General features: G+C 40.7%; 1 protein-coding gene across 2 annotated transcripts; it reads right to left on the bottom strand.

Annotated features, from left to right (window-relative positions):
* Positions 1 to 534: 534 nt before the first annotated feature.
* LOC109866403 (beta-taxilin) lies at positions 535 to 22,610 on the bottom strand. 2 transcript variants are annotated; one of them, XM_031800502.1, is made up of 10 exons: positions 22,471 to 22,610; positions 20,919 to 21,260; positions 20,078 to 20,169; positions 19,252 to 19,422; positions 7,388 to 7,582; positions 4,892 to 5,011; positions 4,509 to 4,583; positions 2,438 to 2,530; positions 2,125 to 2,220; positions 535 to 1,913 (listed from the first exon to the last, which is right to left on the bottom strand). In XM_031800502.1, the coding sequence occupies exons 1-10, from the start codon at positions 22,604 to 22,606 to the stop codon at positions 900 to 902; spliced, it is 2,334 nt and encodes a 777-aa protein (XP_031656362.1). In that variant the 5' UTR covers positions 22,607 to 22,610; the 3' UTR covers positions 535 to 899. The 2 variants fall into 2 exon arrangements, with proteins under 2 accessions (XP_031656362.1, XP_031656361.1); XM_031800501.1 differs by lacking the exon at positions 4,509 to 4,583 and adding an exon at positions 4,622 to 4,696.
* Positions 22,611 to 24,539: the final 1,929 nt, after the last annotated feature.

Genomic DNA, 24,539 nt, shown 5'->3' on the forward strand with positions numbered 1-24,539 from the left:
CCCAGGGTCCTCTGCACTATTATATTATCATGCACACCTTAATGGTCCTCCTCAACGAATAAGCAGATGGCGTTGCCGTGGCGACTTGGTGCCTGTCATTCTAATGTTGTGTCCTTGGTGGAGGAGAGTTTGTGTAACTTTGTTACTTTCCCAGAACACAGACAGACCACGGCCTGGCCAAAACAACCCACTCTGGGGATAGAGACTGTCTGATACAGATTATATTTAAAAAAAATGGATGTGCACTGTCCGCTTGGCTTTTTTTGGTTGGGTTGCCATGGAAACTACAGTAAGGATCCATCCCTAAATTATCGTGAAAGAGTGTCTTCTGAGACGTTTTTGATGTCCAGTTAACAATTCATACAGAGAGAGAGAGAGACTGGTCCAAATAAAAGGGACATGAAAGCATTGTAGTGCATTTATCTAGCTACTTTGCATCTTCCAATATTTGGTCATATTAGATATGAGTTTTTATTGTGTAAACCAGAGAAGTGGGCCTATAAAAACATTCCAAAGAGCACCAACATGTCTACATAAATTTCAATCAGATATTTATTGAAGTTACATTATAGGGTTCAGATGGAAAAAAAGACAGTGGCTTTTATGATGCTGTTTTGCAAACCACATTTGGCATTGAAAGGTTTTTAGGCTGCAATGTCCTGAATAACCTTGCTGCCCATTCTTTGGTTATGCCAGTGTATTTCTAAATGGTAAAAAACAGTAAATCTCTGTCGTCATCTGATATACAATTTAAACAAACTTCTACTGCACGCCATGACTTTGGATAGACTTTGGATACACCAGTATATAGACAAACCAAGCTGGATTAGATATCTCAACTATAACACCAGGCACAGGGACTACAGTCCTAACGATCACACAATGACACATTTGTCGGTTCAGCTGGTCTTCCTTGCATTCTTCTTCTTTGGTGTCTGCTTTTTGGCAGAGGGCTCTGGCTGTTTTGGGGGCTCTGGCTGGACTGGTGCTTCTACTTGAGCTGGAACCTGTGCTGGTTCTTCTACCGGTGAGGGAGCCTGTACTGGTGCTTCTACCTGTGAGGGAGCCTGTACTGGTTCTTCTACCAGTGAGGGAGCCTGTGCTGGTTTTTCTACCTGTGAGAGAGCCTGTGCTAGTGCTTCTACCTGTGAGGGAGCCTGTGCTGGTGCTTCTACCTGTGAGAGAGCCTGAGCTAGTGCTTCTACCTGTGAGGGAGCCTGTGCTGGTGCCTCTACTTGTGCTGGAGCCTGTGCTGGTGCTTCTACCTGTGAGGGAGCCTGTGCTGGTGCTTCTACCTGTGAGGGAGCCTGTGCTGGTGCTTCTACCTGTGAGGGAGCCTGTGCTGGTTCTTCTACCTGTGAGGGAGCCTGTGCTGGTGCTTCTACCTGTGAGGGAGCCTTTCCTGGTTCTTCTACCTGTGAGAGAGCCTGTGCTGGTGCTTCTATCTGTGATGGAGCTGGTGCCTTTGCATGTGCTGGTTCCTCTGCCTTTGCTGGTGCCTCTACCTGTACTTGTGCTGAGGCCTGTGTTGGTTCAGAGATGTTCTGGGTCTCAGCCGGTTCTGTAGACTCTGGCTCTTCCTCGCTGTCAGAGTCATCGTCATCATTGTCTCCTGTTGACGGGGACAGTAGAGAGGCGGCGAACTCCGCCAGCCTGTTCTGCTCAGCTCTCAGACGGGCCATCTCCTCTGTCATCTCTGGCTCCTCAACAATATCCATGAGGCTGTGGACTGGTTCAGGGGCCTGCTCCTGTGTCTCGTCCTTGGGTGTCCCCTCGGGGGCATTAGGGGTTTGACGGATGCCTTTGATCTTGGAATACAGAATCTTCCTCTCATCCTGGAGTGCTCGGCAGAGCCTCTCCAGCTTGTCAATCTTCACAACGAACATCTCATACTCATTCTCCTTCAGAGTCCTCTGTGGGAAAAGAGAGTGAATCAGAGAGTCAGGGACACTGTTGTTCATGCAGTTAAACTGTAGGCCGCCATTGTAAAAAAGAATTTGTTTTTAACTTACTTGCCTAGTTAAATAAAGGTAAAATACATTTTTACAAATTCAATTAAATAAACTTGTTGTAGCTCATTTGAATAAAGGCTCTCTTTTTTATGTGTTTCAGATAAGTAGTTACCTCTTCAATCATCTCAGAGAGAGCCTTGTTAGTGCTCTCAAATCTGGTCTTCCAAACAGTTGACTCTTTGTCTAGTTTCTTCATCTTCTTTGTCATCTATGAAGCAAAATATTTGTTGGGTTAAAACGTATCTGAAAATAAATGTAGCCTTCATCGTCTTGAACATGTTTGATAGAAGCTTCTATCCCTCCAGAAAATAGTTGTTTTCTCATTTCAGGATGATGCTGACCTTATATCACCTCCGAGCACTTGGCCCTAAAAATACACTGTATATTGTAAGGAACAATGATTTTATTTTAAGGATGCCAAATACCTTCTCCATTTCATTTTTGAAGCTGGCATACACATCGTTGCTCTTAGACAACGTAGTCTGGAACTCTTCAAACTTCTGGGAGTACAGAACAAGCTGCATAGAAACAGAGAAATTGATTTCAGGAGATTGCATGTTGACTTCACATGTAGCAATAATATGCATCTATTCACCCCGGGAACAATCAGATCTATGATTTTAACATAATGTCACACCAGAAACAAATGTTCTGAACTTTAGAGGGAGATGAGAGAGAGAGAGAAAGAGCCAGGGGGGTTCAGCAAACATTTGGTAATTCATGAGGAGGCTGACAATTTTTTTCCTCTGTGTATATTTTCCACGGGAACAAATAAGCACTTCCAATAAGGTCACTTATTGTTGGTATGCCTTGCCAGGCAGTCTGTCCAGCTAGAGTTAACAGGCTAATCTCTGGAGGCCCTCAGGGGAAAGCAGTATTGCAGACACAGTCAGTCTCCAATATTCAAACATGTCTCTGTAAGCCACCCTGTTCAACTGAGATCAACTGTCTATATTTTGAAGCTACTGGTTTGGCACAAAAGCAAAACAAATGACTTGACACACTTTATAAAAGAGGAAAGGCTTTTTGATTGAATGTGTTTTGTATATCAGATCAGTTTCTGTCTGAAGGCTGTTTGTGTGATCTAAATCTGTCTGTTACTGGACAGAGAAATTCAGTTTGACATTCCCCGTAAATTAGATTGGAAATGTGACATGGCTTGGTACCCATATGTAATGAATCGTATGGGTACTGAAATGCAATATTAACTTCATTGATGTTTTAATATGACTTTGTCATTTGATTTAGTTGGGAGCCAGGCTAAGGTTTCTATTGTGACAACCCAAGGCTTTACATAATGGCAAGGTTTCTCTGCAATTAATTATAACCATATGAACTGTCAGCGATAAATGCTTTTCCGATGGATTCATAAATTATTTTTGTATGATTTATCATTTATTAACATGGTGTGTGTCAACCCAACTAATTTCATTGTATAATTTGCTTGCACCCAAACAATGATTGTACCACATCCAATAAACATAGCAATTGTAATTTTATCATAATTTTCAAATGGAATAATCAATGGTACTGGAGTATGCACTCAATGTTCCAACAGAAAAACAGTGCTGCATTGCATTGATGCAATCATCACCTTTATCGACTCCATGTCACATTAATTGCAAAGCAAGAGTTTTTTTTCGTATCCCCATGATGCAGTGGGTCATGCTGCTGGTTCAGGGAAACGAAGTTGCTCTTGCCTTGCCTGCTGCTATCATGGGAATTATGACTGCTCTCTTTGCTGGTTTGACCGTGTACAAAAAAAAAATGCGTACAGTAGCTCAGCTAACAGGTGTTCCTTCCTTTCATATTAAATGCTATGTACATTAAGCCATATAGTTATAAGAGAGGAGAAATACGATTTGGGATTACTCTCAAATGAGGGGGTCACTTTGCCAATGTTTGGGGTGATATTGAAGGGCTTTAGATCCCAATGGACAAATACACAGAAATAGATTAGTTGTCTTTTAAAGGCCCAGTGCAGTCGAACATCTGTTTCCCTGTGTTTTGTATCATATTGTACAACAGCTGATGAAACTAACACTGTAAAAGTGTAAAAATATGTTAGCAGCGTTATTTCCTAATAGTTGCTGGTTGAAAATACAATCTACACAGGACCTTCTAATCAACAGGTTTTTGCATAGGTGGAGTTTTTGCTTGCCTGGTGACATCGCCAGGTGCTTTAAGTTAATAAAGACAAATAACAGAGAGATCCAAAACCCTCCGCCAACAACCGCTAGTTTTCAGATTACATATGCCTCCCATGCCCTACGCAGATCACTCCCAAAAATTCTTGCTTGAGATTTTACCATTTTAATGGAAAAGTTTTACAGTAAGGTACTTAACTGTAACCGAGAAATTGTTTGATATTGAGATAAAAATGTATGCATTGGGCCTTTAAAACACCTTAATGGGACTGTGCTTGCCTTTGGTAGGCTTGGACCTGAAAGAAAAGGTTTGAATAAGAGTGCTTGGCACCATATTGGATATATTCACCTGAGCCTGCATGACTGTCTCCTGCTCTCTCAGAAGTTTAGCTTGTAGTTTCCACTCAGCTGCGTGTACCAGTAACTGGTTAAAAACAAAACACACGCAAAGCACAAATGTACCTTTTTCTTCAACTGCAACTCTTGCTCCTTCAATGTGTAGCATTTCTTTGTTTTGTCAATTGCCTCCCTAAGCAGCTAACAACAGAGACAGTGAATGGTTACAATACTCATTTGTGTGAGCATCACATGCACAGTAAGACTTATTGGTTGTATACTTGAAAGTAAACCAGAATTAAAATGTAAGGCAAATGATTCTCAACTATATTGGCATTGCTTTACAGTACGTTGTGGGTAAGGTCAGTAAAAGTTGGTTAAAGTATAGTAACTCACGTATTCCTTCTCTCTCTTGTGCTTCTCATCAGCCTCCTGCAGCTGTGCGTGGGCTTGCTCCAGTTTGGCATCAGACAGTTTCTGCTGCAGGTCGTGGTGCTTGAAGATCTTCTCCAAGCTCTGGGTGATAGACAAGGTGAGATTGGACACTTTGGTTTGAGAAGGGCCTCTGAGACATTCTGTACAGGTTATGACTCATCAATTAGGATACATTTCACACTTTTTTATCTAGCTAAAAACCACCACCGCTACCCTATGTCTGTCTATGAGAAATGGTCATAAATGTGTGCCTTGATAAGTAATTAAGACCATTGTTGTTTGCCTACAGTATTTCATTGGGAAGTTCAGACACTTTTTATGATGCCAAGGAGAACAGACAAAATAGTGGGTGGAGAACCAATTAAAACCGGTGACTTACTGAATTACTGTTTCACATTTATCAGGAGAGTAAATGGTTTAAAGTATTGTCTTTATCGGGATTTTTATTATTATTATTATTATCATCATCAGGGCACACATTCTGATGAGAATACTGACCCAAGATGAGTTCAATTGCGGAAAATAATTGTTTCTATACATATTGTTTATTTTGCGCGTAAGACTCATCTATTTTGTTTACTATGGGAAATAGCCATATGCATAAACAGTGTGGCATAATTCACAAGTTTTCTGCCAAAAAGAGCAGAGTTCATTTATGTCCATCAGCATTTAGCCAACTATCAAAGGTCAACTTGTATCCATTTTATGTCATAATTGCAATGTATGGATCTAATCACATATTTTAATAAGACACTTTAGATGTTATTTGGATATCAAATAATCATGTCTTTTTGACACTTAAGTGTGGTGTCAGGAAAATAACCCCTCACTCAACGTCAACAAAACAAAGGAGATGATCGAGGACTTCAGGAAACAGCAGATGGAGCACCCCCCTATCCACATCGAAGGGACAGCAGTGGAGAAGGTGGAAAGTTCCTGAGCATACACATCACAGACAAACTGAAATGGTCCACCCACACAGACAGTGTGGTGAAGAAGGCGCCAGTGCGCCTCTTCAACCTCAGGAGACTGAAGAAATGTAGCTTGTCATCCAAAACTCTGATACAATTTTACAGATGCACTATCGAGAGCATCCTGTCGGGCTCCGCAAGGCTCTCCAGAGGGTGGTGCGGTCTGCACAACGCATCACCGGGGGCAAACTACCTGCCCTCCATGACACCTACAGAACCTGATGTCACAGGAAGGCCAAAAAGATCAACAAGGACAACAACCACCCGAGCCATTGCCTGTTCACACCGCTATCATCCAGAAAGCGAGGTCAGTACAGGTGCATCAAAGCTGGGACCGAGAGATTGAAAAACAGCTTCTATCTCAAGGCCATCAGACTGCTAAACAGCAATCACTAACTCAGAGAGGCTGCTGCCTGCATTGAGACCCAGACACTTTAATAAATGGATCACTAGTCATATTAAACAATTCCACTTTAAATAATGCCACTTTAATAATGTTTACATATCTTTCATTACTCATATCACATGTATATACTGTATTTTATACCATCTATTTTACTGTGCCTATGCACTTTTCCTATGCCGCTCGGCCATTGCTCATCTATATGCTATATGTACATATTCTCATTCATTGTGTATTAGGTAGTTGTTGGGGAATTGTTAGATTACTTGTTAGATAGCACGGCACCGTCAAACTAGTAGCACAAGCATTTCGCTACACTCGCACCAACCATGTGTTTGTAACCAATACAATTTGATTTGAAGTGTTTATACTGACTACAACCAGCAGATGGCACTCAAGACAAATTATTAGAAACTCACAAGTAAAAAAAAAAAGTTAAAAATAAGAAATTGAAATCTTCTTCTGTTTTACCACACCAGCTGCAGCTGTGTGTGGGCAGCAGAAGTGGTGCAACAGCCTCAGTGGCAACCAACTGCATGACAGATCCTGTTTTTCGTGCGTCACTTTAGGCTTGTCATTTTCCTGGTGTATTGTTGTGTGATTACATATGACATGCTATAGTGTTATTCAATGAGCGCCCTTGGCTGGCTATATCTCTGACTGTTGATGTGCGTAGGGAGCAATAATACCTCTAAGTGTCTCTGAGTGTCTTTATTCAATGATCTGACTCAATTCTTTTGTCACAGCTATCTCACTAAACATGACGTACAAGTGTCTACTTCCTGTATAGACTTTTGTTCCTTTTGGGGACAGATGAATTATGATCAATAACAGCTTTGGTTATCAAATGACTCCATGACTGGAGCCTGCATGCATGGTGTTAGTAGGCCAGGGATTTTATTTAACCTTTATTTAACTCGGCAAGACAGTTAAGAACAAATTCTTATTTACATTGACAGCCTAGGAACAGTGGGTTAACACTGTTACTGGCCCAACACTCTTACCACTAGGCGGCCTGCCACCCCAATGAGAGTGTACAGACATATAACAGTGAGGTTAAGGTTACGTATTCCTGTTGTGTACCTCCTCTCTCTGCTCGTACTGGCTGATGATGTGTTTGAGTTTGTCTGCTAGGTTGGCGTTCTCCAAACACAGCTTGTTGTTGCGGTTACTGTGCTGCTCGATCTGAGCCTGGATGTCTGTCAGTGTGCTCTGGAAGTGAGTGGTGATCTCCCTGCGCTTCTCCTCGTCCTCACAACAACGAGCTAGGGTCTCCTCCTGAGAGATTAAGGGAGATAGAGAGGGACAAGGAAGGGAGAGAGAGAGAAACAGAGTGGGAGAAGGTGGGAGAGTGGGGGAGAGAGCGGGAGAGAGAGAGAGACATTCAGAAGCAGGGGCTTATTGGCCATCTGGCATTTCGGGCAAATGCCAGGTGGGCTGGTTCATTTCTGTCCCAGTGGGCCTGTCTAACTTGGTTTTTTTTTTGCGCAAAATGATAATTATCTGGCTAATAATGGTGGCCTCAAGGAAAATAATTGGTCAGTTTGGTGCCTCAGGGAAAATAATGGGCTGGTGTGTTAGAAATGCCAATGCCAATATTTGGTCCCATACTGCGCATAGTATAGAGCACATACATGCTTACAGAAAAACCACCCAAAGAATTCCTTTAATATACAAATTGAGGGTATGTGATGTTTAGGGTAATTTAGACCATATTGCTAATGATAATGGATCAGGAGCTATTGCTCCCACAGACATCCTGTTTGACTGTTTAGGCTTGTATTTCTGTTTTGCCTACTTTTTTTCCCCTTATCTCTCCTTTTTTTCTTCATTAGCCACCCTAATTCATCAAGTCTGCAAACCTAAATGTAAAGGTCTGAAGGGGTAAATGGTTATTTATTTATTTCTCAATACCTTAAAACTTCTAGGGTTAGGCGTCCCGTCAGCGGGACACCTGTCGACAACTTCCGGTGAAATTGGAGGGCGCGCAATTCAAATAAATAATCAAAGAAATTATGGATATTAAACATCTAGGTACATACAAGTGTCTTATATCAGTTAAAAGTTTAAATGATTGATAATCTAACCGCATTGTCCGATTTACAATAGGCTTTACAGCGAAAGCATGCCATGTGATTGTTTGAGGACGGCGCCCCACATCAAAATATTTTTCAAACAGCACAGGCTTCGTAAAATCACAAATAACGATTAAATATTCACTTCTATTCAATATTCAATCGTTATTTATATCCCCAAAAAATCAGTTTAGTTGGCGCCATAGATTTGAGTAATCCACTCATTCAACATGCAGAGAAAGGAATCCAAAAATCTACCGCTACACTTTGTTGAAACAAGTCAATCTATGTTTCTATTTAATTTTAGGTACCCTAAAATGTCATTAAACTATAATATTTCATACGGAAAGAAGTATGTTCAATAGAAAACATACGTCACATGCCAACAGACTGATTTCCAACTCTGACTCCCAGTACCAAAACTCAAAATTCTTCCTCATTTGGGAACAAACAAGCCTGAAACCTTGAACAAAGACGGTTGACATCTAGTAGAAGACATAGGAATTGCAATCTGGGAGATGGAATTGCATAGGACTCATAACTTTCCATTGAAAGAGCATGGGCTCTCTTTGGATTTTCCCCTACCACATCAATTGTGTTATAGTCCCATACATTATTTTAAAATTTCGACAAACTTTAGTGTTTTCTATCCAATTTTACCAATTATATGCACATCCTGGCTTCTGGGCCTGAGTAACAGGCAGTTTACTTTGGGCACGTCAGTCAGACAGGAAGTGGAGAAAAATAGACCCTAGCCTGAAGAAGTTTTGAGACCAAAAAATATGTTGCTTAAGAGATTTCATAGGTATGCTGCAATACTGTAAAGGCATTAGCATGCTTCGGTTCGGCTGTTGCCTAGCCAAACTCGGCTAGCCAAACCGAACAAGTGTGCTTGCATACTCCCTTAAAAAACCCTCGCTTGAAAAATAAGAAAAAAGCGGCAATGGTACTGTTTGTCCATTTTGAGACGCCATAGCCAGTATATGCTTGCTGAAAATAGTTTGAATTAATCTAACATAACTCAAGAAATATGTCATTAATTTTGACGTTTTTGCTAAATAGATCTTAGTCGCGTTTGGTGCAGTATTTTTCAATTTAAAAAATTGCATGAAAACAAGTAATCTCTCATTGAATGACAACAAAGACTTTATTGAGGAATCCTTACTGTTGACCAATCACCGACGAAGGGGCGTAAAACTTCGGTTCCAAACTTCAGCTTGCCTCCAGAAAAATGTTGTGTGCCACCAAAACCCGCTTTTTTTTCACATCCATGGGCTTATTAACACTAAATAAAACAATTACATTATTAATAAAACATTACTTTTGTTTAAACAATGGCAACGCTAGCTTTTCTCTATTGGAATTTGAAAGGCCGAAACTGTCCTATTAAACATTCCAGTTTTCTTGATATCCTAGCAAGAAATCAGGTTAATACAGCAATGCAACACACTTGATTCAAAAGGACGGACATAGAAAAGAGAACAATTTTTTCAAACTGACTGATTTTTCACAAGCCCCAAACATAACTAAAGGTGTAATCATTATGATACATAAGAAACTAAAAAGGATCATCTTGGTTAAAGGCGGAGATCAAGAATGCATTATCCCTTTATTTATGGATAGAAAATGGCCTTTATTAATGTGTACGCTCCAAATTCATATCATCCTATGATTTTTGATTCTCTGAACAGCATATTGTTAGAATTTAACTTAATTCCATCTGGTTATTGGGACAGACATGAATGCCATTTTGGACATGTGGGACAACTTTAATAAAACCAAATATACAATCCATATGAAACCAAGGCTCTCCAGCATATACTCTCTGATTAGAATCTCATTGATGTCTGGAAAGTACATCATTTTAAAACAAAAGAGTACAATTCAGAGGGGATGGGTTAAATGCGAATGACAAATTTCAGTTGTACAACGGACTAGGTACCCTTTCCTTTTTCCTTTCCTTTCTACTGAAACAGGCATAAATCATTCTCACAAATCGATTTCATACAATTATCTGCACCTGTAATTTCTTTAATTAAGAAAATGGACATTAGACATATGCGCTTGTCTGACCACCACGCTTACTACTGCCAACTTCAAATTTCTGAATCCGCTAAAAGAGCCACAAGATGGAGTTTCAACATTTCATTACTACAAAAGCCTACATTCTGTGATCAATTTGAAATTGAACAAGATTCTATGGGATGCCACCAAAGGTTTTATTAAAAGAATGCAACCACATTTGTATCTGGGTTAAATAAATCACAATTAAAGGAAATATATTTGGAAATGTTGTGTTAGAATGTTTTCAACAAACACTCTTTTCAGACCAGGTAGCTATTACACTTTCCAAAGTCAAGACAAAACTTCATTTATTGATACGACGGAGAGCAGAATTTGCCATCCATCAAATAAGACTCAACCATTACTTCCATGGTAATCATCCCAGTCGTTTACTGGCCAACAAGCTACGCAGTCATGATCAATTAGCTGATATAGCAACTATTGCATCTAAAACAGGGGAATTATGATCAGAACTCAGATTAATCCATCACAGATTCTCCCGCTTCTATAAAGAACTGTACACAACTGATTTTAAATCTACACCAAGCAAGACTAAGTCATTTATAAAATAATGAAGAACTCTTCTTCTCTCATCAGAGGAAACCACCTCACTGGGAGCACAAATCTCTATCAATGAACTCAAAGGGGCATTGGATATCATGAATAAAGGCTTAATCACCTGGATGGGACAGTATTCCTCCTGAGGTCTATTTAAAATGTTGGAATCAATTAGGTCCACTATTGCTCATAATTATTTATACAGCCATTCACGAAGGTTAATTTGGGAGAAATGTGTATACAGGACTAATTTAGCTTTTATTTAAAAAAGGTGTTCTCACTATTGCTCCCTTTCTTTGATACACACATATATTAAACTGTTTTCTAAAATGTTGTCCCATCTCGAGACTTACCCAAATTGGTTCAAAGCGAGTTTGTTAAAAAGTGTTTATCCTCAGATAACCTCTGTCGACTATTAAATCTTAGATGCTTCATCAGAAATAACAGCTCCTTGGGCTGTTTTATCTCTCGACGCAGAAAAAGCTTTTGATAGACTAGAATGGTCATATCTCTGGTCTGTCTTGGAACATATGGGAATTGGCTCCAATTTCATTAATATGATTGAAATACTATATGCCAATCCCTCAGCCATAGTTATAACAGACAATATCTGTTCTGCTTCGTTCAGAATCATTAGAAGAAGCAGACAAGGCGATCCAATTTTGCCTCTGTTATTCTTACTATCCATGGAACACTTGGCCCAGGCAATTCGTCTATCAACGGAAAATAACACAAATGTCCTTAATATCTGATCACTTCATCTCATTATGCGCAGACAATATTTTTTACTTTATCCAGCCAATGTATCTCAATTGTCCCAAAACAAATTGAAACTCATGGATAAATTCAGCTTAATCTCAAGCTATAAAATGTCTCTACCCAAATCATCCCTACTGCCTCTCAAGACTCCAATGGATGACTCCATTTCTACTTATGGAATCCCAATTGTTTTAAATATTTGGGAAAATATACATTTCCTTCCTTAGATAAAACCATTGCCAGAACTTTAACAGAACGCTCAAATCAATTCAATCCAACCTCAGTAGATGGAATAATATCCCAGTTTCTTTAACTGACAGAATATCTATTGTCAAAATGAATATATTGCCAAGGCTGAATTTCTGTTGTTCAATGCTTCCCATGGCTTCTCCTTCTGGCTATTGGGATAAAATTCACAGTGCTGTTTCAAAATGTATATGGGAAGGTAAATGGTCCCGGATACAATTAACACATTTACATAGATGGAAATAAGTAGGAGGACTATCCGTACAAACTGTAAATTGTATTTCCAGGGACTAGCATTTCACCCCATCTGCAAAATAAAAAAATAAAAAAATGTAACTGGAATCAAAATGTCATGCCCATACTCTAATATGTTACAATAATGCCTTGCGATCTGGAGGGTGGCCTTTTGCATCCCCCCAATGGTCCAAATATGGAATTCGTACCCTTATCAATATCATGGATGGTAATGGTTTGAGATCATTCTAAGATTTGAACGACACACACATTACCAGGCAACTCCTTCTTTTCTATATTTACAACTATGGAAAGCCAACTACCATCCAATGATGGGATTTATAAATAAAGTATCTGTGCTCCCGAAAGGACTGATCTCCATAATATGTATCATTATGTATTATTATTATTCTGAGCTAGCCATTACAAAACCGTAGTCCACAAATCTCATTGAATCTCAACCACCTTTTAACTGGAACAGAGTATGGAGAAATATTAACTTGGCATCCCGTAATCTGAACCAACAATTTATACATTTTAAGTTTGTTCACAGACTGTATTTAACACCAAGGAAACATTTTACGATGAAATTGGCACCAACTCCCTATCTGTTCCCTGCATCCCCTACATCAGGTAGGCACATTCCTTCATATGATGTGGGAGTGCCCTGCAGTTGAATGCTTCTGGGGCAAAGTTACAAAATGAATTTCGAAGTGCATGAATTTAAATATTCAATGCTTTGCTTCTATTATGTTACTTAACGATGATAGTCCCTTGAATCTCTCCATCAATCAGAGAAGATTACTGCTGGCAGACAGCACTCACTCTCTCCCATTTAACCAGTGGATACAGTTACTACTAGATGTTATAATATCAGAATTATCGACAGAGAAAATAAATGGTGCTAGTCAAGGAACAACTGAAGCCTGGACAAATATACGCGACTCTGTAAAGAACAATATAATGCGCTGGGGTTTTATATGTAGGCATTTCTTTGATTGTTTTTTGTACCTGTAAACCCCACTCAGAAAAAATAAACTAAATAAAAAATGTGTCAAAAAAAACATTCAGTTGCTGGGGTCAGGATTGTGAAATGCCAGTTTCCAGACTTAGCTTACTGAGAAGTGAACCAAGCATTGCCAGAGTTTCTATCTTAAGACATGGCTGTTTATTTGACTGTGTTTACAAATGACACAGGCATAAGCTCCAAAATGGGAAATGTACTGTAGCGCAATTACACCCACCGATAAGTGCACAAATACAGAGCTCTTACAACTAAAGGAGCAAAGCACATGAATGCCAAGCCTCCTCAGACTCTCGCTTACATCATGAGCTACCAGATGACAAGACATGATCTTCCACTTTCAACAGCTGTCCCGTTCCAATTCAGATGAGCACATTTTGATTAACTTTTGTTAGCATGTAGGATTCTTGTTCAGATATTTGTATATTGTTTGTTTGATTGATTTAGGATGTATAAAGAGCTGGCTATTTACACAAATCTGCATATTAATCGATTATACCCAACAGTCAAATGATCATCCTAACTCTGCTTTAACCCTGATTTCCTCTATATCTTGAAATGTGAAGATGCTAGAAGGAGCAGGAAGAGATGGGTCAAGGCATTAGAGCCTCTTTCTCTCGCCTTTGATTTATAGTCGAAGAGCAGATGCCACAAAAGCCCAATGAAACCATCCTTCTTGTCAGAGAGCCGCGTCACTGGTGCCCTGTGTCTGAGGGGTCTCCTCTCTGAGTGGGAATCACACACACACACACACACACACACACACACACACACACACACACACACACACACACACACACACACACACACACACACACACACACACACACACACACACACACACACACACACACACACACACACACACACACACACACACACACACAGTGCCTTGTGGCGGTGAGAGACGAGAGAGGGAGAGCGACATGGAGTCCAATTACCTCCCAAGGGGAGCAGAACAGGAGATTCAATACGTCCCAGAGATTGTGTAAGGGTTGCACAATAGATAGGACACTGATCCAGTAAAAAGGGACTATTTGTTTACAGATCATTGAGCATTATGCCATTGACTTATAGGGTGATTTATGATTCATAAACATGTCAAATGGCCAAACTGTGTACATAATTATTGGCTGTGAATCAAAGGATAAGTGAACAGCGGTTTCATTTATGTTGATTAAGGCATAAACTTTATCAATACCTAGAGTTTAGCTGAAGAGGTTTCACCTTTTGAGAGGATGAACAGCAGTGGCAATGTGTCAACTCACAATAGAAAGCTTTCATTGTGCTAAACCTGTGACCTTTGCTAAAATTAGGTAGTGCCATTGGTCATGCTCTTTCTGTGAAATGTTACACATGAGCCACTTATAATGGGATGACTAAACATACCGTATGCCAATCTATTATTTATAGATGTAACAGGACACTCACTCATGTAAGGCCTAATTGAGATATGACCCCCTCACATTGAGATCCCTCTGACTCAGGGTAGAGAGTCAAGGCGTTTTGGGAGTGGCGCCTTTAAGCATCCAACTTTCGAATGACAATACCAGTAGAATGTATTTTTTAAGCACATTTCTACAGTGGGGTAAAGACATTTGAATTCAATCACTTTTTGACAGCACCCCTTTAATTTGAATGAAACCTTCCATACGTATTTGCCCATGCCAAACCATTCAAGAGATAAAGCTGCTCAAAGTTCACCTATTTTGCATATCCCACCATACAATGAGACATCTATGTCTTCCTCATTGGAAATTGTCATATTTTTTACCTTTAATGTCAATTTGTTTTTAAAATTGGAAACTCAGATTTTTCATATTTACAGATGTTGTAGCTTAGACCCTATTTTACATAATCTGAGCTTTTCGTGTTGTGTCTGCCATCAGTTGAGACACAACATGCTTTTGAATACAGGGTGGCTGATAAATGTACTAAAACTGGAATAAAATCGAAATTACAACTTTCAAATGGTACCACAAAGATGGGTAGATGTCTACACATCAGATAATGTAGCCTTGAATGCAAATATGTGTGGTTTAAATTATACTGTCAATCCTCCATAGGATACCTATTGAAATCATAGAAATATAGATTTAAGTTGAAATTGGACGGTGGGTGGGTGGACTGGTGGCTATCTTTGTGGTTGTAATTAGAAGTTACAATTTCAATTCAATTTCAATGGTGTACCAGCTAAATTACAGTGGTCTGAAGGGATATATCCATTCTATTAATGATATTTCTATGAATGAAATGACACCCGAGAGCATGTTGTGTCTCAACCGATCAGCACAACACAAAAACCTCAGAGGACGTAAAGTAGGTTCAAAGCAACAACAAATATGATTAGAACAATTTTATTTTTAAAGAAATGATCAAATAGTTTGACAACCCTGTTTGTAGGTGTTTATGTGATATCAAACTCTACCGTTGATCTTTTCCAGTGATGGAGACATGGATGTCTCATGGTATGGTGGGGTATGCTAAACGGGTCAACTTTGAACACCTTTATCTCCTGAATGTTTTGGCAAAAGTCACATTCTGACCTCTTCTTCCATTGGCAAACATGTACGAAAAGTTTTGTTTAAATCAAAAGGGATGCTGTCAAAAAGTGATTGAATTCAAATGGATTCATCCAACGAGTATAGTTGACAAGCATTGACAGTAACATTTTCACTCTCCTACATTTGATGTCTTATTTCCCTCATCAAGTCTATTTGAGTTTCAATACTCACAGCTACCACCAGCAAGACATTCATAGAAACTTTATGGATAATGGGCTTTTTCTATTAATGCACCAGTGTGTCGCCAGTGATTATGTTAATGTGAGCTCTAGTGGTGTTTTTTGGAACTGTGTTTCCATATAGCTAGGGCTGTAACGAGTGCGCTGAGAGTCGGGAAGCAAGTTCAGGGAGTGAGTGTTTTAATAAATAAACGTAATATCATACAAAACAAGAAAGCACAAACAACGCAGACATGACACAGAAACAGAAACAATGACGCCTGGGGTGTCACATCTGCTCCTGCCACACCCCCTAGTGGTCATCCGGTGTCTGCTTGACCTGCAGCCATTCCCCCAGTACACTCCCCCCCCCCCTCCCTTTCTGTTTGTGTGGTTGGAGATAGGTGTGCGGGAGTCAGAGCAGATCCCAAACCAGCTACAACTCATTCCATTATCAAGACCTCTACAAATACTCAGTTCTGCCACTTCCACTCTGCCAGATCGTAATCTCTGCTCAGTCAGTTTAAGCTTCTAGCCATTATTATTATTGAAGATCCTGTTAGCCTGCTGTACCTGCTTCCCTGCTTGACGCTGTTTATCTTCTCACTGCAGTTTTGCCGCCCTGATTCTGTCTCCTGTTCCACATCTCACCACCCTGCTACTCTGTTCTGGACTCACCACACCACCACTCCCTTGGATTCCCCTCTGGACCTGTTTACCCTGTCCCAAACTAGCTCACTCCAACCTCAGCCTCCACATCTGGTTTCCCACAACTCATCCAAACCTCCCTGTATCTGCACTTCATCTCTCCCTGTTACAATAAATATCTTGGTTCATTCATCCCTGTTTTCTGGTCTGAGTCTGCTCTTGGGTTCCTCTGTGCTGCTCCGCTTAACATGGGGAAGGAACCAAAGGGAGTGACATATATAGGGAAGGTAATCAGGGAAGTGATGGAGTCCAGGTGAGTCCAATGACACGCAGGTGCGCATAACGATGGTGACAGGTGTGTGCCGTAATGAGCAGCCTGGTGACCTAGAGGCTAGAGAGGGAGCACACGTGACAAGGGTTGACACTAGGGTGTTTTGAAGAGCAGAATGAACAATCTCTGCAACATCAGGACAGTTATTTGTGAGAAGGTGTTAACTGTGACATTCAACAATCTAGGGTTGGCTGAGGTTGAGCTGTAGCAGAGTGGGTGTGTGCAGTTAAAATTGACAAAAGAAACATTTATTTCCACAAGGCTGTGGGGTGAGACAGGGATGCAGTATGAGCCCCACCATCTTAAACATATATATCAACGAATTGGCGAGGCACTAGAACAGTTTGCAGCACCCGGCCTCACCCTGCTAGAATCTGAAGTCAAATGTCTACTGTTTGCTGATCTGGTACTTCTGTCCCCAACCAGGGAGGGCCTACAGCAGCACCTAGATCTTCTGCACAAATTCTGTCAGACCTGGGCCCTGACAGTAAATCCTGACAAAAATATTAGTGTTCCAAAAAAGGTCCACTTGCCAGGACCACAAATTCAATCTAGACATCGTTGCCCTAGAGCACATAAACAATATCTACCTTGGCATAAACATCAGCACCGCAGGTAACTTCCACAAAGCTGCGAACGATTTGAGAGACTAGATAAGAAGGGCCTTCTACGCCATCAAAAGGAACATAAAATTCAACATCAAAATCCAGGAAAGAGCTGTTAAAATCTACAACCACCTAAAAGTAATTGATTCTCACACCTTTCATAACAAAGCCACCCCCTACAGAGAGATTAACCTAGAGAAGAGCCCCCTAAGCAAGATGGTCCTGGGGCTCTATTCACAAACAGACCTCACAGAGCCCGAGGATAGCAACAAAAACATAATTAGACATAACCAAATCATGAGAAAACAAAAAGGTAATTACTTGACACATTGGAAAGAATTGACCAAAAAACAGAGCAAACTGGAATGCTATTTGGCCCTAAGCAGAGTACACAGTGGCAGAATACATAACCACAGTGACTGATCCAAAACTAAGGAAAGCTTTGACTATGTAAAGACTTAGTGAGCATAGCCTTTCTATTGAGAGGCCGCCGTAGGCAGACATGGCTCTCAAGAGAAGACAGGCCATGTGCACACTGCCCACAAAATGAGGTGAAAACTGAGCTGAACTTCCTAACCTCCTGCCAAATATATGACCATATTAGAGACACGTATTTCCCTAAGATTACACAGACCCACAAAGAATTTGAAAACCAATTCAATTTGGATAAACTTCCATATCTATTGGTGTGAAGTATCACAGTCTGCCATCACAGCAGCAAGATTTGTGACCTGTTGCCACAAGAAAAGGGCAACCTGTCACGGATCCCTCCGGAACTTTCATTACGCACACCTGGCCCCTATTCCCAGTGATTAGTAATTGTATAAGTGTGTCCTTGGTTTACCATTGTCCTGTCGATTATTGTTACAATGTCAGTTGGTGCGTGTGAGTACCTGCGCTGTGTGTTTTGGCTTTCGTGCCATTGTGGATTGCGCAGATGATTACGGGTCTCGTCCCGTGTGTTAATCATTGTGCGCTGGTGTTATTTATTTGAGGTACTCCTCGCTCTTTTGTTTGGGTTCCTACCCTGTGTTGTGTATAGTGTTTGTTTGGTCTTCGTCTCCGTGCCTTTACACGGCACGTCGTAATTTGGGTGTAATAAAAAACCTTATTACGCATTCTGGCGCCTGTCTCCCAAATCATTCATACCAATGTGACACAACCGGAGAAGATTTATTTTTCCTTTTGTATTTGAACTATTTGCACATCGCTACCTTGCCATAATATGACTTTTGAAAATGTCTCTATTACTTTGAAACTTTTGTGAGTGTAATGTTCTATTGTTTATTTCACTTTTGTTTATTATCTATTTCACTTGCTTTGGCAATGCAAACCTATTTCCCTTTCCAATAAAGCACTTTGAATTAAATGACATTGAATTGTGGTACGTAATCTTGCTTGAGGCCTGATTCATGCTTTCTTTCAGAGCTAATGCCTATAGGCTTTAGCTCAATGGTCTAACATAGTCTTATGTCATGTGGATAACCTGGGTTCAAAACCTAGTTGGTCTTATGAACACCCACCCCGATGGTGTTGAACCCATAATGTTGAGTAGATTAGTGTAATGTGGAGTTAGACTGGGCTGTGAGAAACCACCTCAAGGGTCTTGAGGCCATTATGTTGATTAGATTAGTGTAGTGTTAATTGAAGCTGAGCTGAGCAGTGAGCAGTGATCACACACCTTGAGGGTCTTGTTGTGCCTCTGGAGCTCCCTGCAGAGGCCCTCCAGTTTGCTGCGGGCCAGGATGGCTCTGCTGTGCTCGTACTGGAGCTGGTCCCTCTCCTTCCCCACGTGGCCCTGCTTCTTCTGCATGAACCTCAGCTGCTTCTGTTCCCCACGACGCTCCTCCAGCTGTGGACCGTGCAGACAGATGTGCTATATATATTACACTGGATCACAGCCTCTGCCCTCTGTACAGACTTGGGCTCTTTAAGCTGCTTTTGGCTAACAACCGGCTAGGTGACTAAAAGCAGAAAGAATGCCCGAAGAGGATTTGGTATGGCTGGGTGGGTGGGTGTATATGGATGAGTATATATTTGTTTAATCTCGACACCCAACATCTGTTTATACGTTCTGTTTCCTTTTCCTGGTGATACTATGAACTGTATATTAGGATGGCCTAAGGAACTATCCATTTGTTAAAAATGAAACTGACTGCGAGAGCCGATGTCTTTGATAATATTATTCATAATGCATAGTGTTCTTGATATCTCTGTCGAGGAATTAGAGAGCCATGTTATAGCTAGCTGTATCACATGGCATATGACCTTGTGTTCGGATTCGCTTTTGCTGCCGGAGGCGAAGAATATTTAGGTCATCACGGTATGAGGCTGAACCCCTTCCAAGATCTCACCAGGCACTCTCTGTTTTCCCCGTTGATTCATTTGTGTGTTTTTATTTGTTTCCTTTTAACTTTCCCTCGCCTGTTTTTATTGCCGCTGGTTACTGCTGTGCTGAAGGACTCTACTCTCTGGTGTGCTGATAGAGGGGAGAAGAGAACACTCACCAGTTCGGCATACTTCTTGAGGAGAGCATCCAATTTCTCCTGTGGTGTGTGCAGCTTGTTCAAACTTTGCATTAGTAGCGTGCCCTCCTTTCCTGTGTGGATAGAGATAAATCATGTAATGTTTGTTTCTGTAGGACTGATATTAAAAAAAAGAAGGATGGAAAAAGCCCACCAGGGATCATTCTATAAATTTCTTCAAAATAAATACTCTTCAGAAGCCATTTCCTCAGCATGAAAGCCACTGCTTCTTGACAACTATGGCTTTGGAAAAGCAAATCAAATCAAATTGCTGAAAATGTGCAAGGAAGATGTTTATAACCCTCCGTTGCTGGCCCGGTTTCATGTTGTGGCAAAGAAACCAACTGTCTGCTGTTGGTTAGAAAATACATGTTTGTGTTGCTTCTGCCCAGGACTTGTGTAACCTGTCCTCAAAACAGAATCTGTCATGGTAAGATACAGTAACAGCATGACTCTGTTATTTAGTCTACTCTTCCCTTTGTGAAAATGTGATGATGAATGGGATTAAGTGTAAACTGACATGCACTTTGTCTTAGATTGGAAGGGAAGTTGTTTAGTTGTGACGAGAATATTTCCTCTGGAATCTCTCATCAGCACACTGCTCTGTCTATGCCCTCACAGCAACTGCTGTCAAACAACAGATTACAGCACAGCTGTGTCGAAAAACAAAGCCATTCTCCTGCTGAATGCAAAGGCTAAGTGAAGACTTGACTGTATGTTTTCAATAGAAATCACTGTGGATGTTGTCTTTAAAAGCAAAACTGCACAATACAAATAATGCATGAGAGAAACAAAACAAAACAGTGACACTAAAACCACTCACCTAAAGCTTTCTGCAACTTCTTTGTATCCTTGTCCGTGCTGGCATCCTTGGTGGCTGTGACTTCATCACCTTGCTCTCTGCTGGCCTCCTCGTCCACCTCCTCCGTTTCCAGGACGATGCACTGTTTCTCCATCAGGCTGGCTGCGGAGCCATAGGTGCTGATGATCTCCTCCAGCTGACGACCAAACTCCTCCATGGGGTCCATGTGCTGGGCCTCCTGGGCCTGGGGTGGAGGGACCTGGGTCTCTGTGGTGACTGGGGACTGTGGTGGAGTCACCCTGGTCTGGGCTGGAATGACCTCTGCAGCAGACTGGACATTGGTCTCCATTTTCACAGATGTGGCTGAGAGGGGACGGAGATGTTAGATACTAGTACCCATGTGGTAGATACATAGAAACAGTGTAAAACAAACAAACTGAAAAGTATACTAATCAATGGTACCTGTCATCTACATCTATAACCAAATCGCCAAACTGCAATATATTTTTGATAGACTAAAAGGTCAACAATATTTGAAAGAAATCTCATATATTTAATGTCTAATGTTTAATCTGATGTTCAAGCTCCTGTTCATCCTCATACTAGTTAGAGTATTACTTCCAAGCAAAGTAACTTTCAGTCTGATGCATGTGGTACAAATCACTAGGGGTGGTGAAAAATAGCACAAAACCCAGTAGCCTGTCAGGAGTCAGGACACAATACCACTGTGAGGATTTAAATCTGCCCTGTCACAAATAGACATCAGACCCACCAGGCTCCCTTCCCACTTCTCCCCTTTCATTTAATATGGAATGAACTTAAAGTATCCAGAGGTTGTTTATCCCCCAGCTCTATTGCAACATGATTGCCCCCTGCTTATCAGGATAAAATTATCCCTAGTCCCCCTCTGCAGCCCTCTTCCCCCCTCCCTGCTTCCAGCGGGCAGGCACATGGCACCTGTTATGAGGCTTCACTCTATTTTAGGAGCCTCTAAATATGGTCAAGCTATTTCGTATTCTAGACACGTATCTACTGATGTCAATGACTGTGCTTTTACGTAGAAGTGAGAAAAACAAAGTTGACATTTTGTTCTGAATGTCTGCATTCATTCTTGGTTAGCTGTTATAACACCTGATGAGATTACACATATTTTCTAAACGACTGTGTGTTTCAGGTGATCATTTGGAACAGCTAATCACCTCCTCTGATAATGTTGAATTAAGAACGCACATCAAAAAACACTTGTCATCAGTGTTTGAATAATTTAGTGTGACTTCAGGCCAAATCAACTTGGCAGAAAACTTCCCTACCAAATCAATGCACCACCATGGTACAGAACATTTATCATTACACATGTCGCACTAGCACAACACATTTGTCACTATGGCTTGACAGTAACGGCAAGAAACTTTGTCACCACATATCATGAAGCAGGTTTAAAAAAATATTTTTTATCAACCATCATCTCTAAACAGTCCAGGAACACTTAGCACTAAGACCAACAGAAACTCAAACTTAACATGTCATTTCTGTACCTGAAAAGTATGTAAAATAGTATGGGACAGCCACTTACCAGGTCCAGCGGGGAGAGAGAAGTGAAATGGGTCCAACAGGACTCTGGTGACTGAGACAACAACTGTGACAGGCAAGCCCCTTAAAATAACTTCCTGCAACTCAACTCGGCTCACACCAAGAGGATGTCGGCCCATCGAGGGGTGGAGGGGGGGGGGGGTACAATAATAGCCTTTCTGATCAGGCTTTCCAGGAGGGCAGCGCCGAGGACCACCCTTGACTGTCCTTTCTGGAATCTCCAGGGGCTGTTTTTAAATAAATGTTTGGTGTAGGTCTACAGTACACGTTTAGATTGTCTGGTTATTATATCTCTTGTTTAGGGCACAGAGTTTTTCCTGACCTTATCACATGACTACGAAATACTCTGGGCCCTGGATAGCTTATAAGTAGCGGACAGTTTTTTTCTGGTCATGTCATGTGGCCAGGATAACCCCCTGGCCCTAGTTAAAGCTCATGTTGTGTTGTGACAGCTGTAAAAATGGTAATGTCTCATCATGTTATGTTGAAGTTTTTTATAGAGCTGTTTGTAGGACTCGTAAAATCTATACACATTTCATTCCATGGAATATGTGAATGTTAGCTATCAAAACTTACAGGAGGCAGCCAAAATGGCACTTGGCCATTTAAATGACCTCTTTTTAATTAAAACTTTATTGAATGACTCGCTATGATGAGCATTTAACTGCTCCAGAGTGCATTTTGTTACTGCGCTGGCTCCCTGATTTACCACCAGCTGCAGTACTACTTCAACTTCTTGCCAAGTCATAAATGTTAATTATTTAACTTCATGGATTTCATGTGGAAGCTTTTCCTCTGCCCCATCTATTTCATAGGTCAACACTGAACTGTTTATTTAAAATGAATTGTATGTAGCTACTGACCCCAAACCCTCTATATGGTCAAATTTAAATGACTGGCTAAACATATCTGATTGGTGTGGATTGAGCAGGAGAATATGTTGAATCCCACTGCTGGACTGGGATTATAATCTAGTAATTCAGGACGTGACTGAGGTGGTCAATCATAGAGTGGGTGTGGGGGATGGGGTGATGTCTCCGTTTCAGCCTCTGTAAATTGGGGGTTGATAGTGAAAGCCATGGTTTGTCTGTTGTAAAGGATCCTACTGCACTAACGTCGCTATCAGGAGAGAGCATCAGCGACTCAGACATTCATTCACATGTATTTTCTAAATGGGAGATAATTAATACAGCATTACTGATCTCATACCTTTTCTTAGTTGGGGATCCTTTAACACACAACACCATAGATAAACACTAAAATGATTTCCCACATATACATACACATTTGAGTAAAAACTGTTGGGGTGTCTGTCCTTGCATTCGTAAGTTTGTCTGTAAATTTGAGAGTGGTTACATTGTCACAGCCTCGTCTGTCAGTTTCCAAACAGTGTTAGGGTCAGGTTTTGAAATTACAGATTGGGCCTTTAAATGGTTTGGATCAAGTCGGATCAACGAAAATCCATGCACACCTGTAAGCAAAATTAATCACTGAAAGCATTTAGCCTTTTTTAAGGACAGATAATTTTATTCCTTCTTCTAGACACTGTAAACATACAAATCAGGGGTTGTTTGCACACTTGACAAGGTGTTAATGGCACACAGACTGACCAGCAGAGCAGCATCTATGTTTTTTGGCACAAGGATACTCCTCGTCACTGTTATACGTCCCTGCCAACTGTCCCTAAGACAGTTCTGTGTCTATGATCGGGCTGAAGCCGAGGTATATTAAAGTAAATATTTAATGTTTATGGAAATACTATTTTTAATGTCCTCTGTCATTCACTGTATATTTTATTTATTTGGGAGCCAAGAGAGCCTATCATTTTGTCTGAGTGAAATTAATATTTTCAAGGGTTTGCACAGCACACTTCACAAAGACAAGTGTCTCTATTGCTAAGCTACTGTATTGGTGTGTCAATTTGGTTTTCTATAGTCAAAGACACCAATTTCAGGATTCATTGCAATTTACTGATAACCCTTCAAGTCTTCCGAACATTTTCTTGCTAACAATTCAAGCTTCTTTTAAAGTGTCTCTTTTTCTGAGAATCTA

Source organism: Oncorhynchus kisutch, linkage group LG21 (genome assembly GCF_002021735.2).
Source record: "Oncorhynchus kisutch isolate 150728-3 linkage group LG21, Okis_V2, whole genome shotgun sequence".
NCBI lineage: Eukaryota > Metazoa > Chordata > Actinopteri > Salmoniformes > Salmonidae > Oncorhynchus > Oncorhynchus kisutch.

Coding starts and splice junctions, on each gene's coding strand:
- LOC109866403 (XM_031800502.1), bottom strand. CDS start 22,606: ATGGGCCGACATCCTCTTGGTGTGAGCCGAGTTGAGTTGCAGGAAGTT. Junction 21,261..22,470: donor CTCTCTCCCCGCTGGACCTG/GTAAGTGGCTGT, acceptor GTCCCCTCTCAG/CCACATCTGTGAAAATGGAG. Junction 7,583..19,251: donor GGCACAACAAGACCCTCAAG/GTGTGTGATCAC, acceptor TTAATCTCTCAG/GAGGAGACCCTAGCTCGTTG.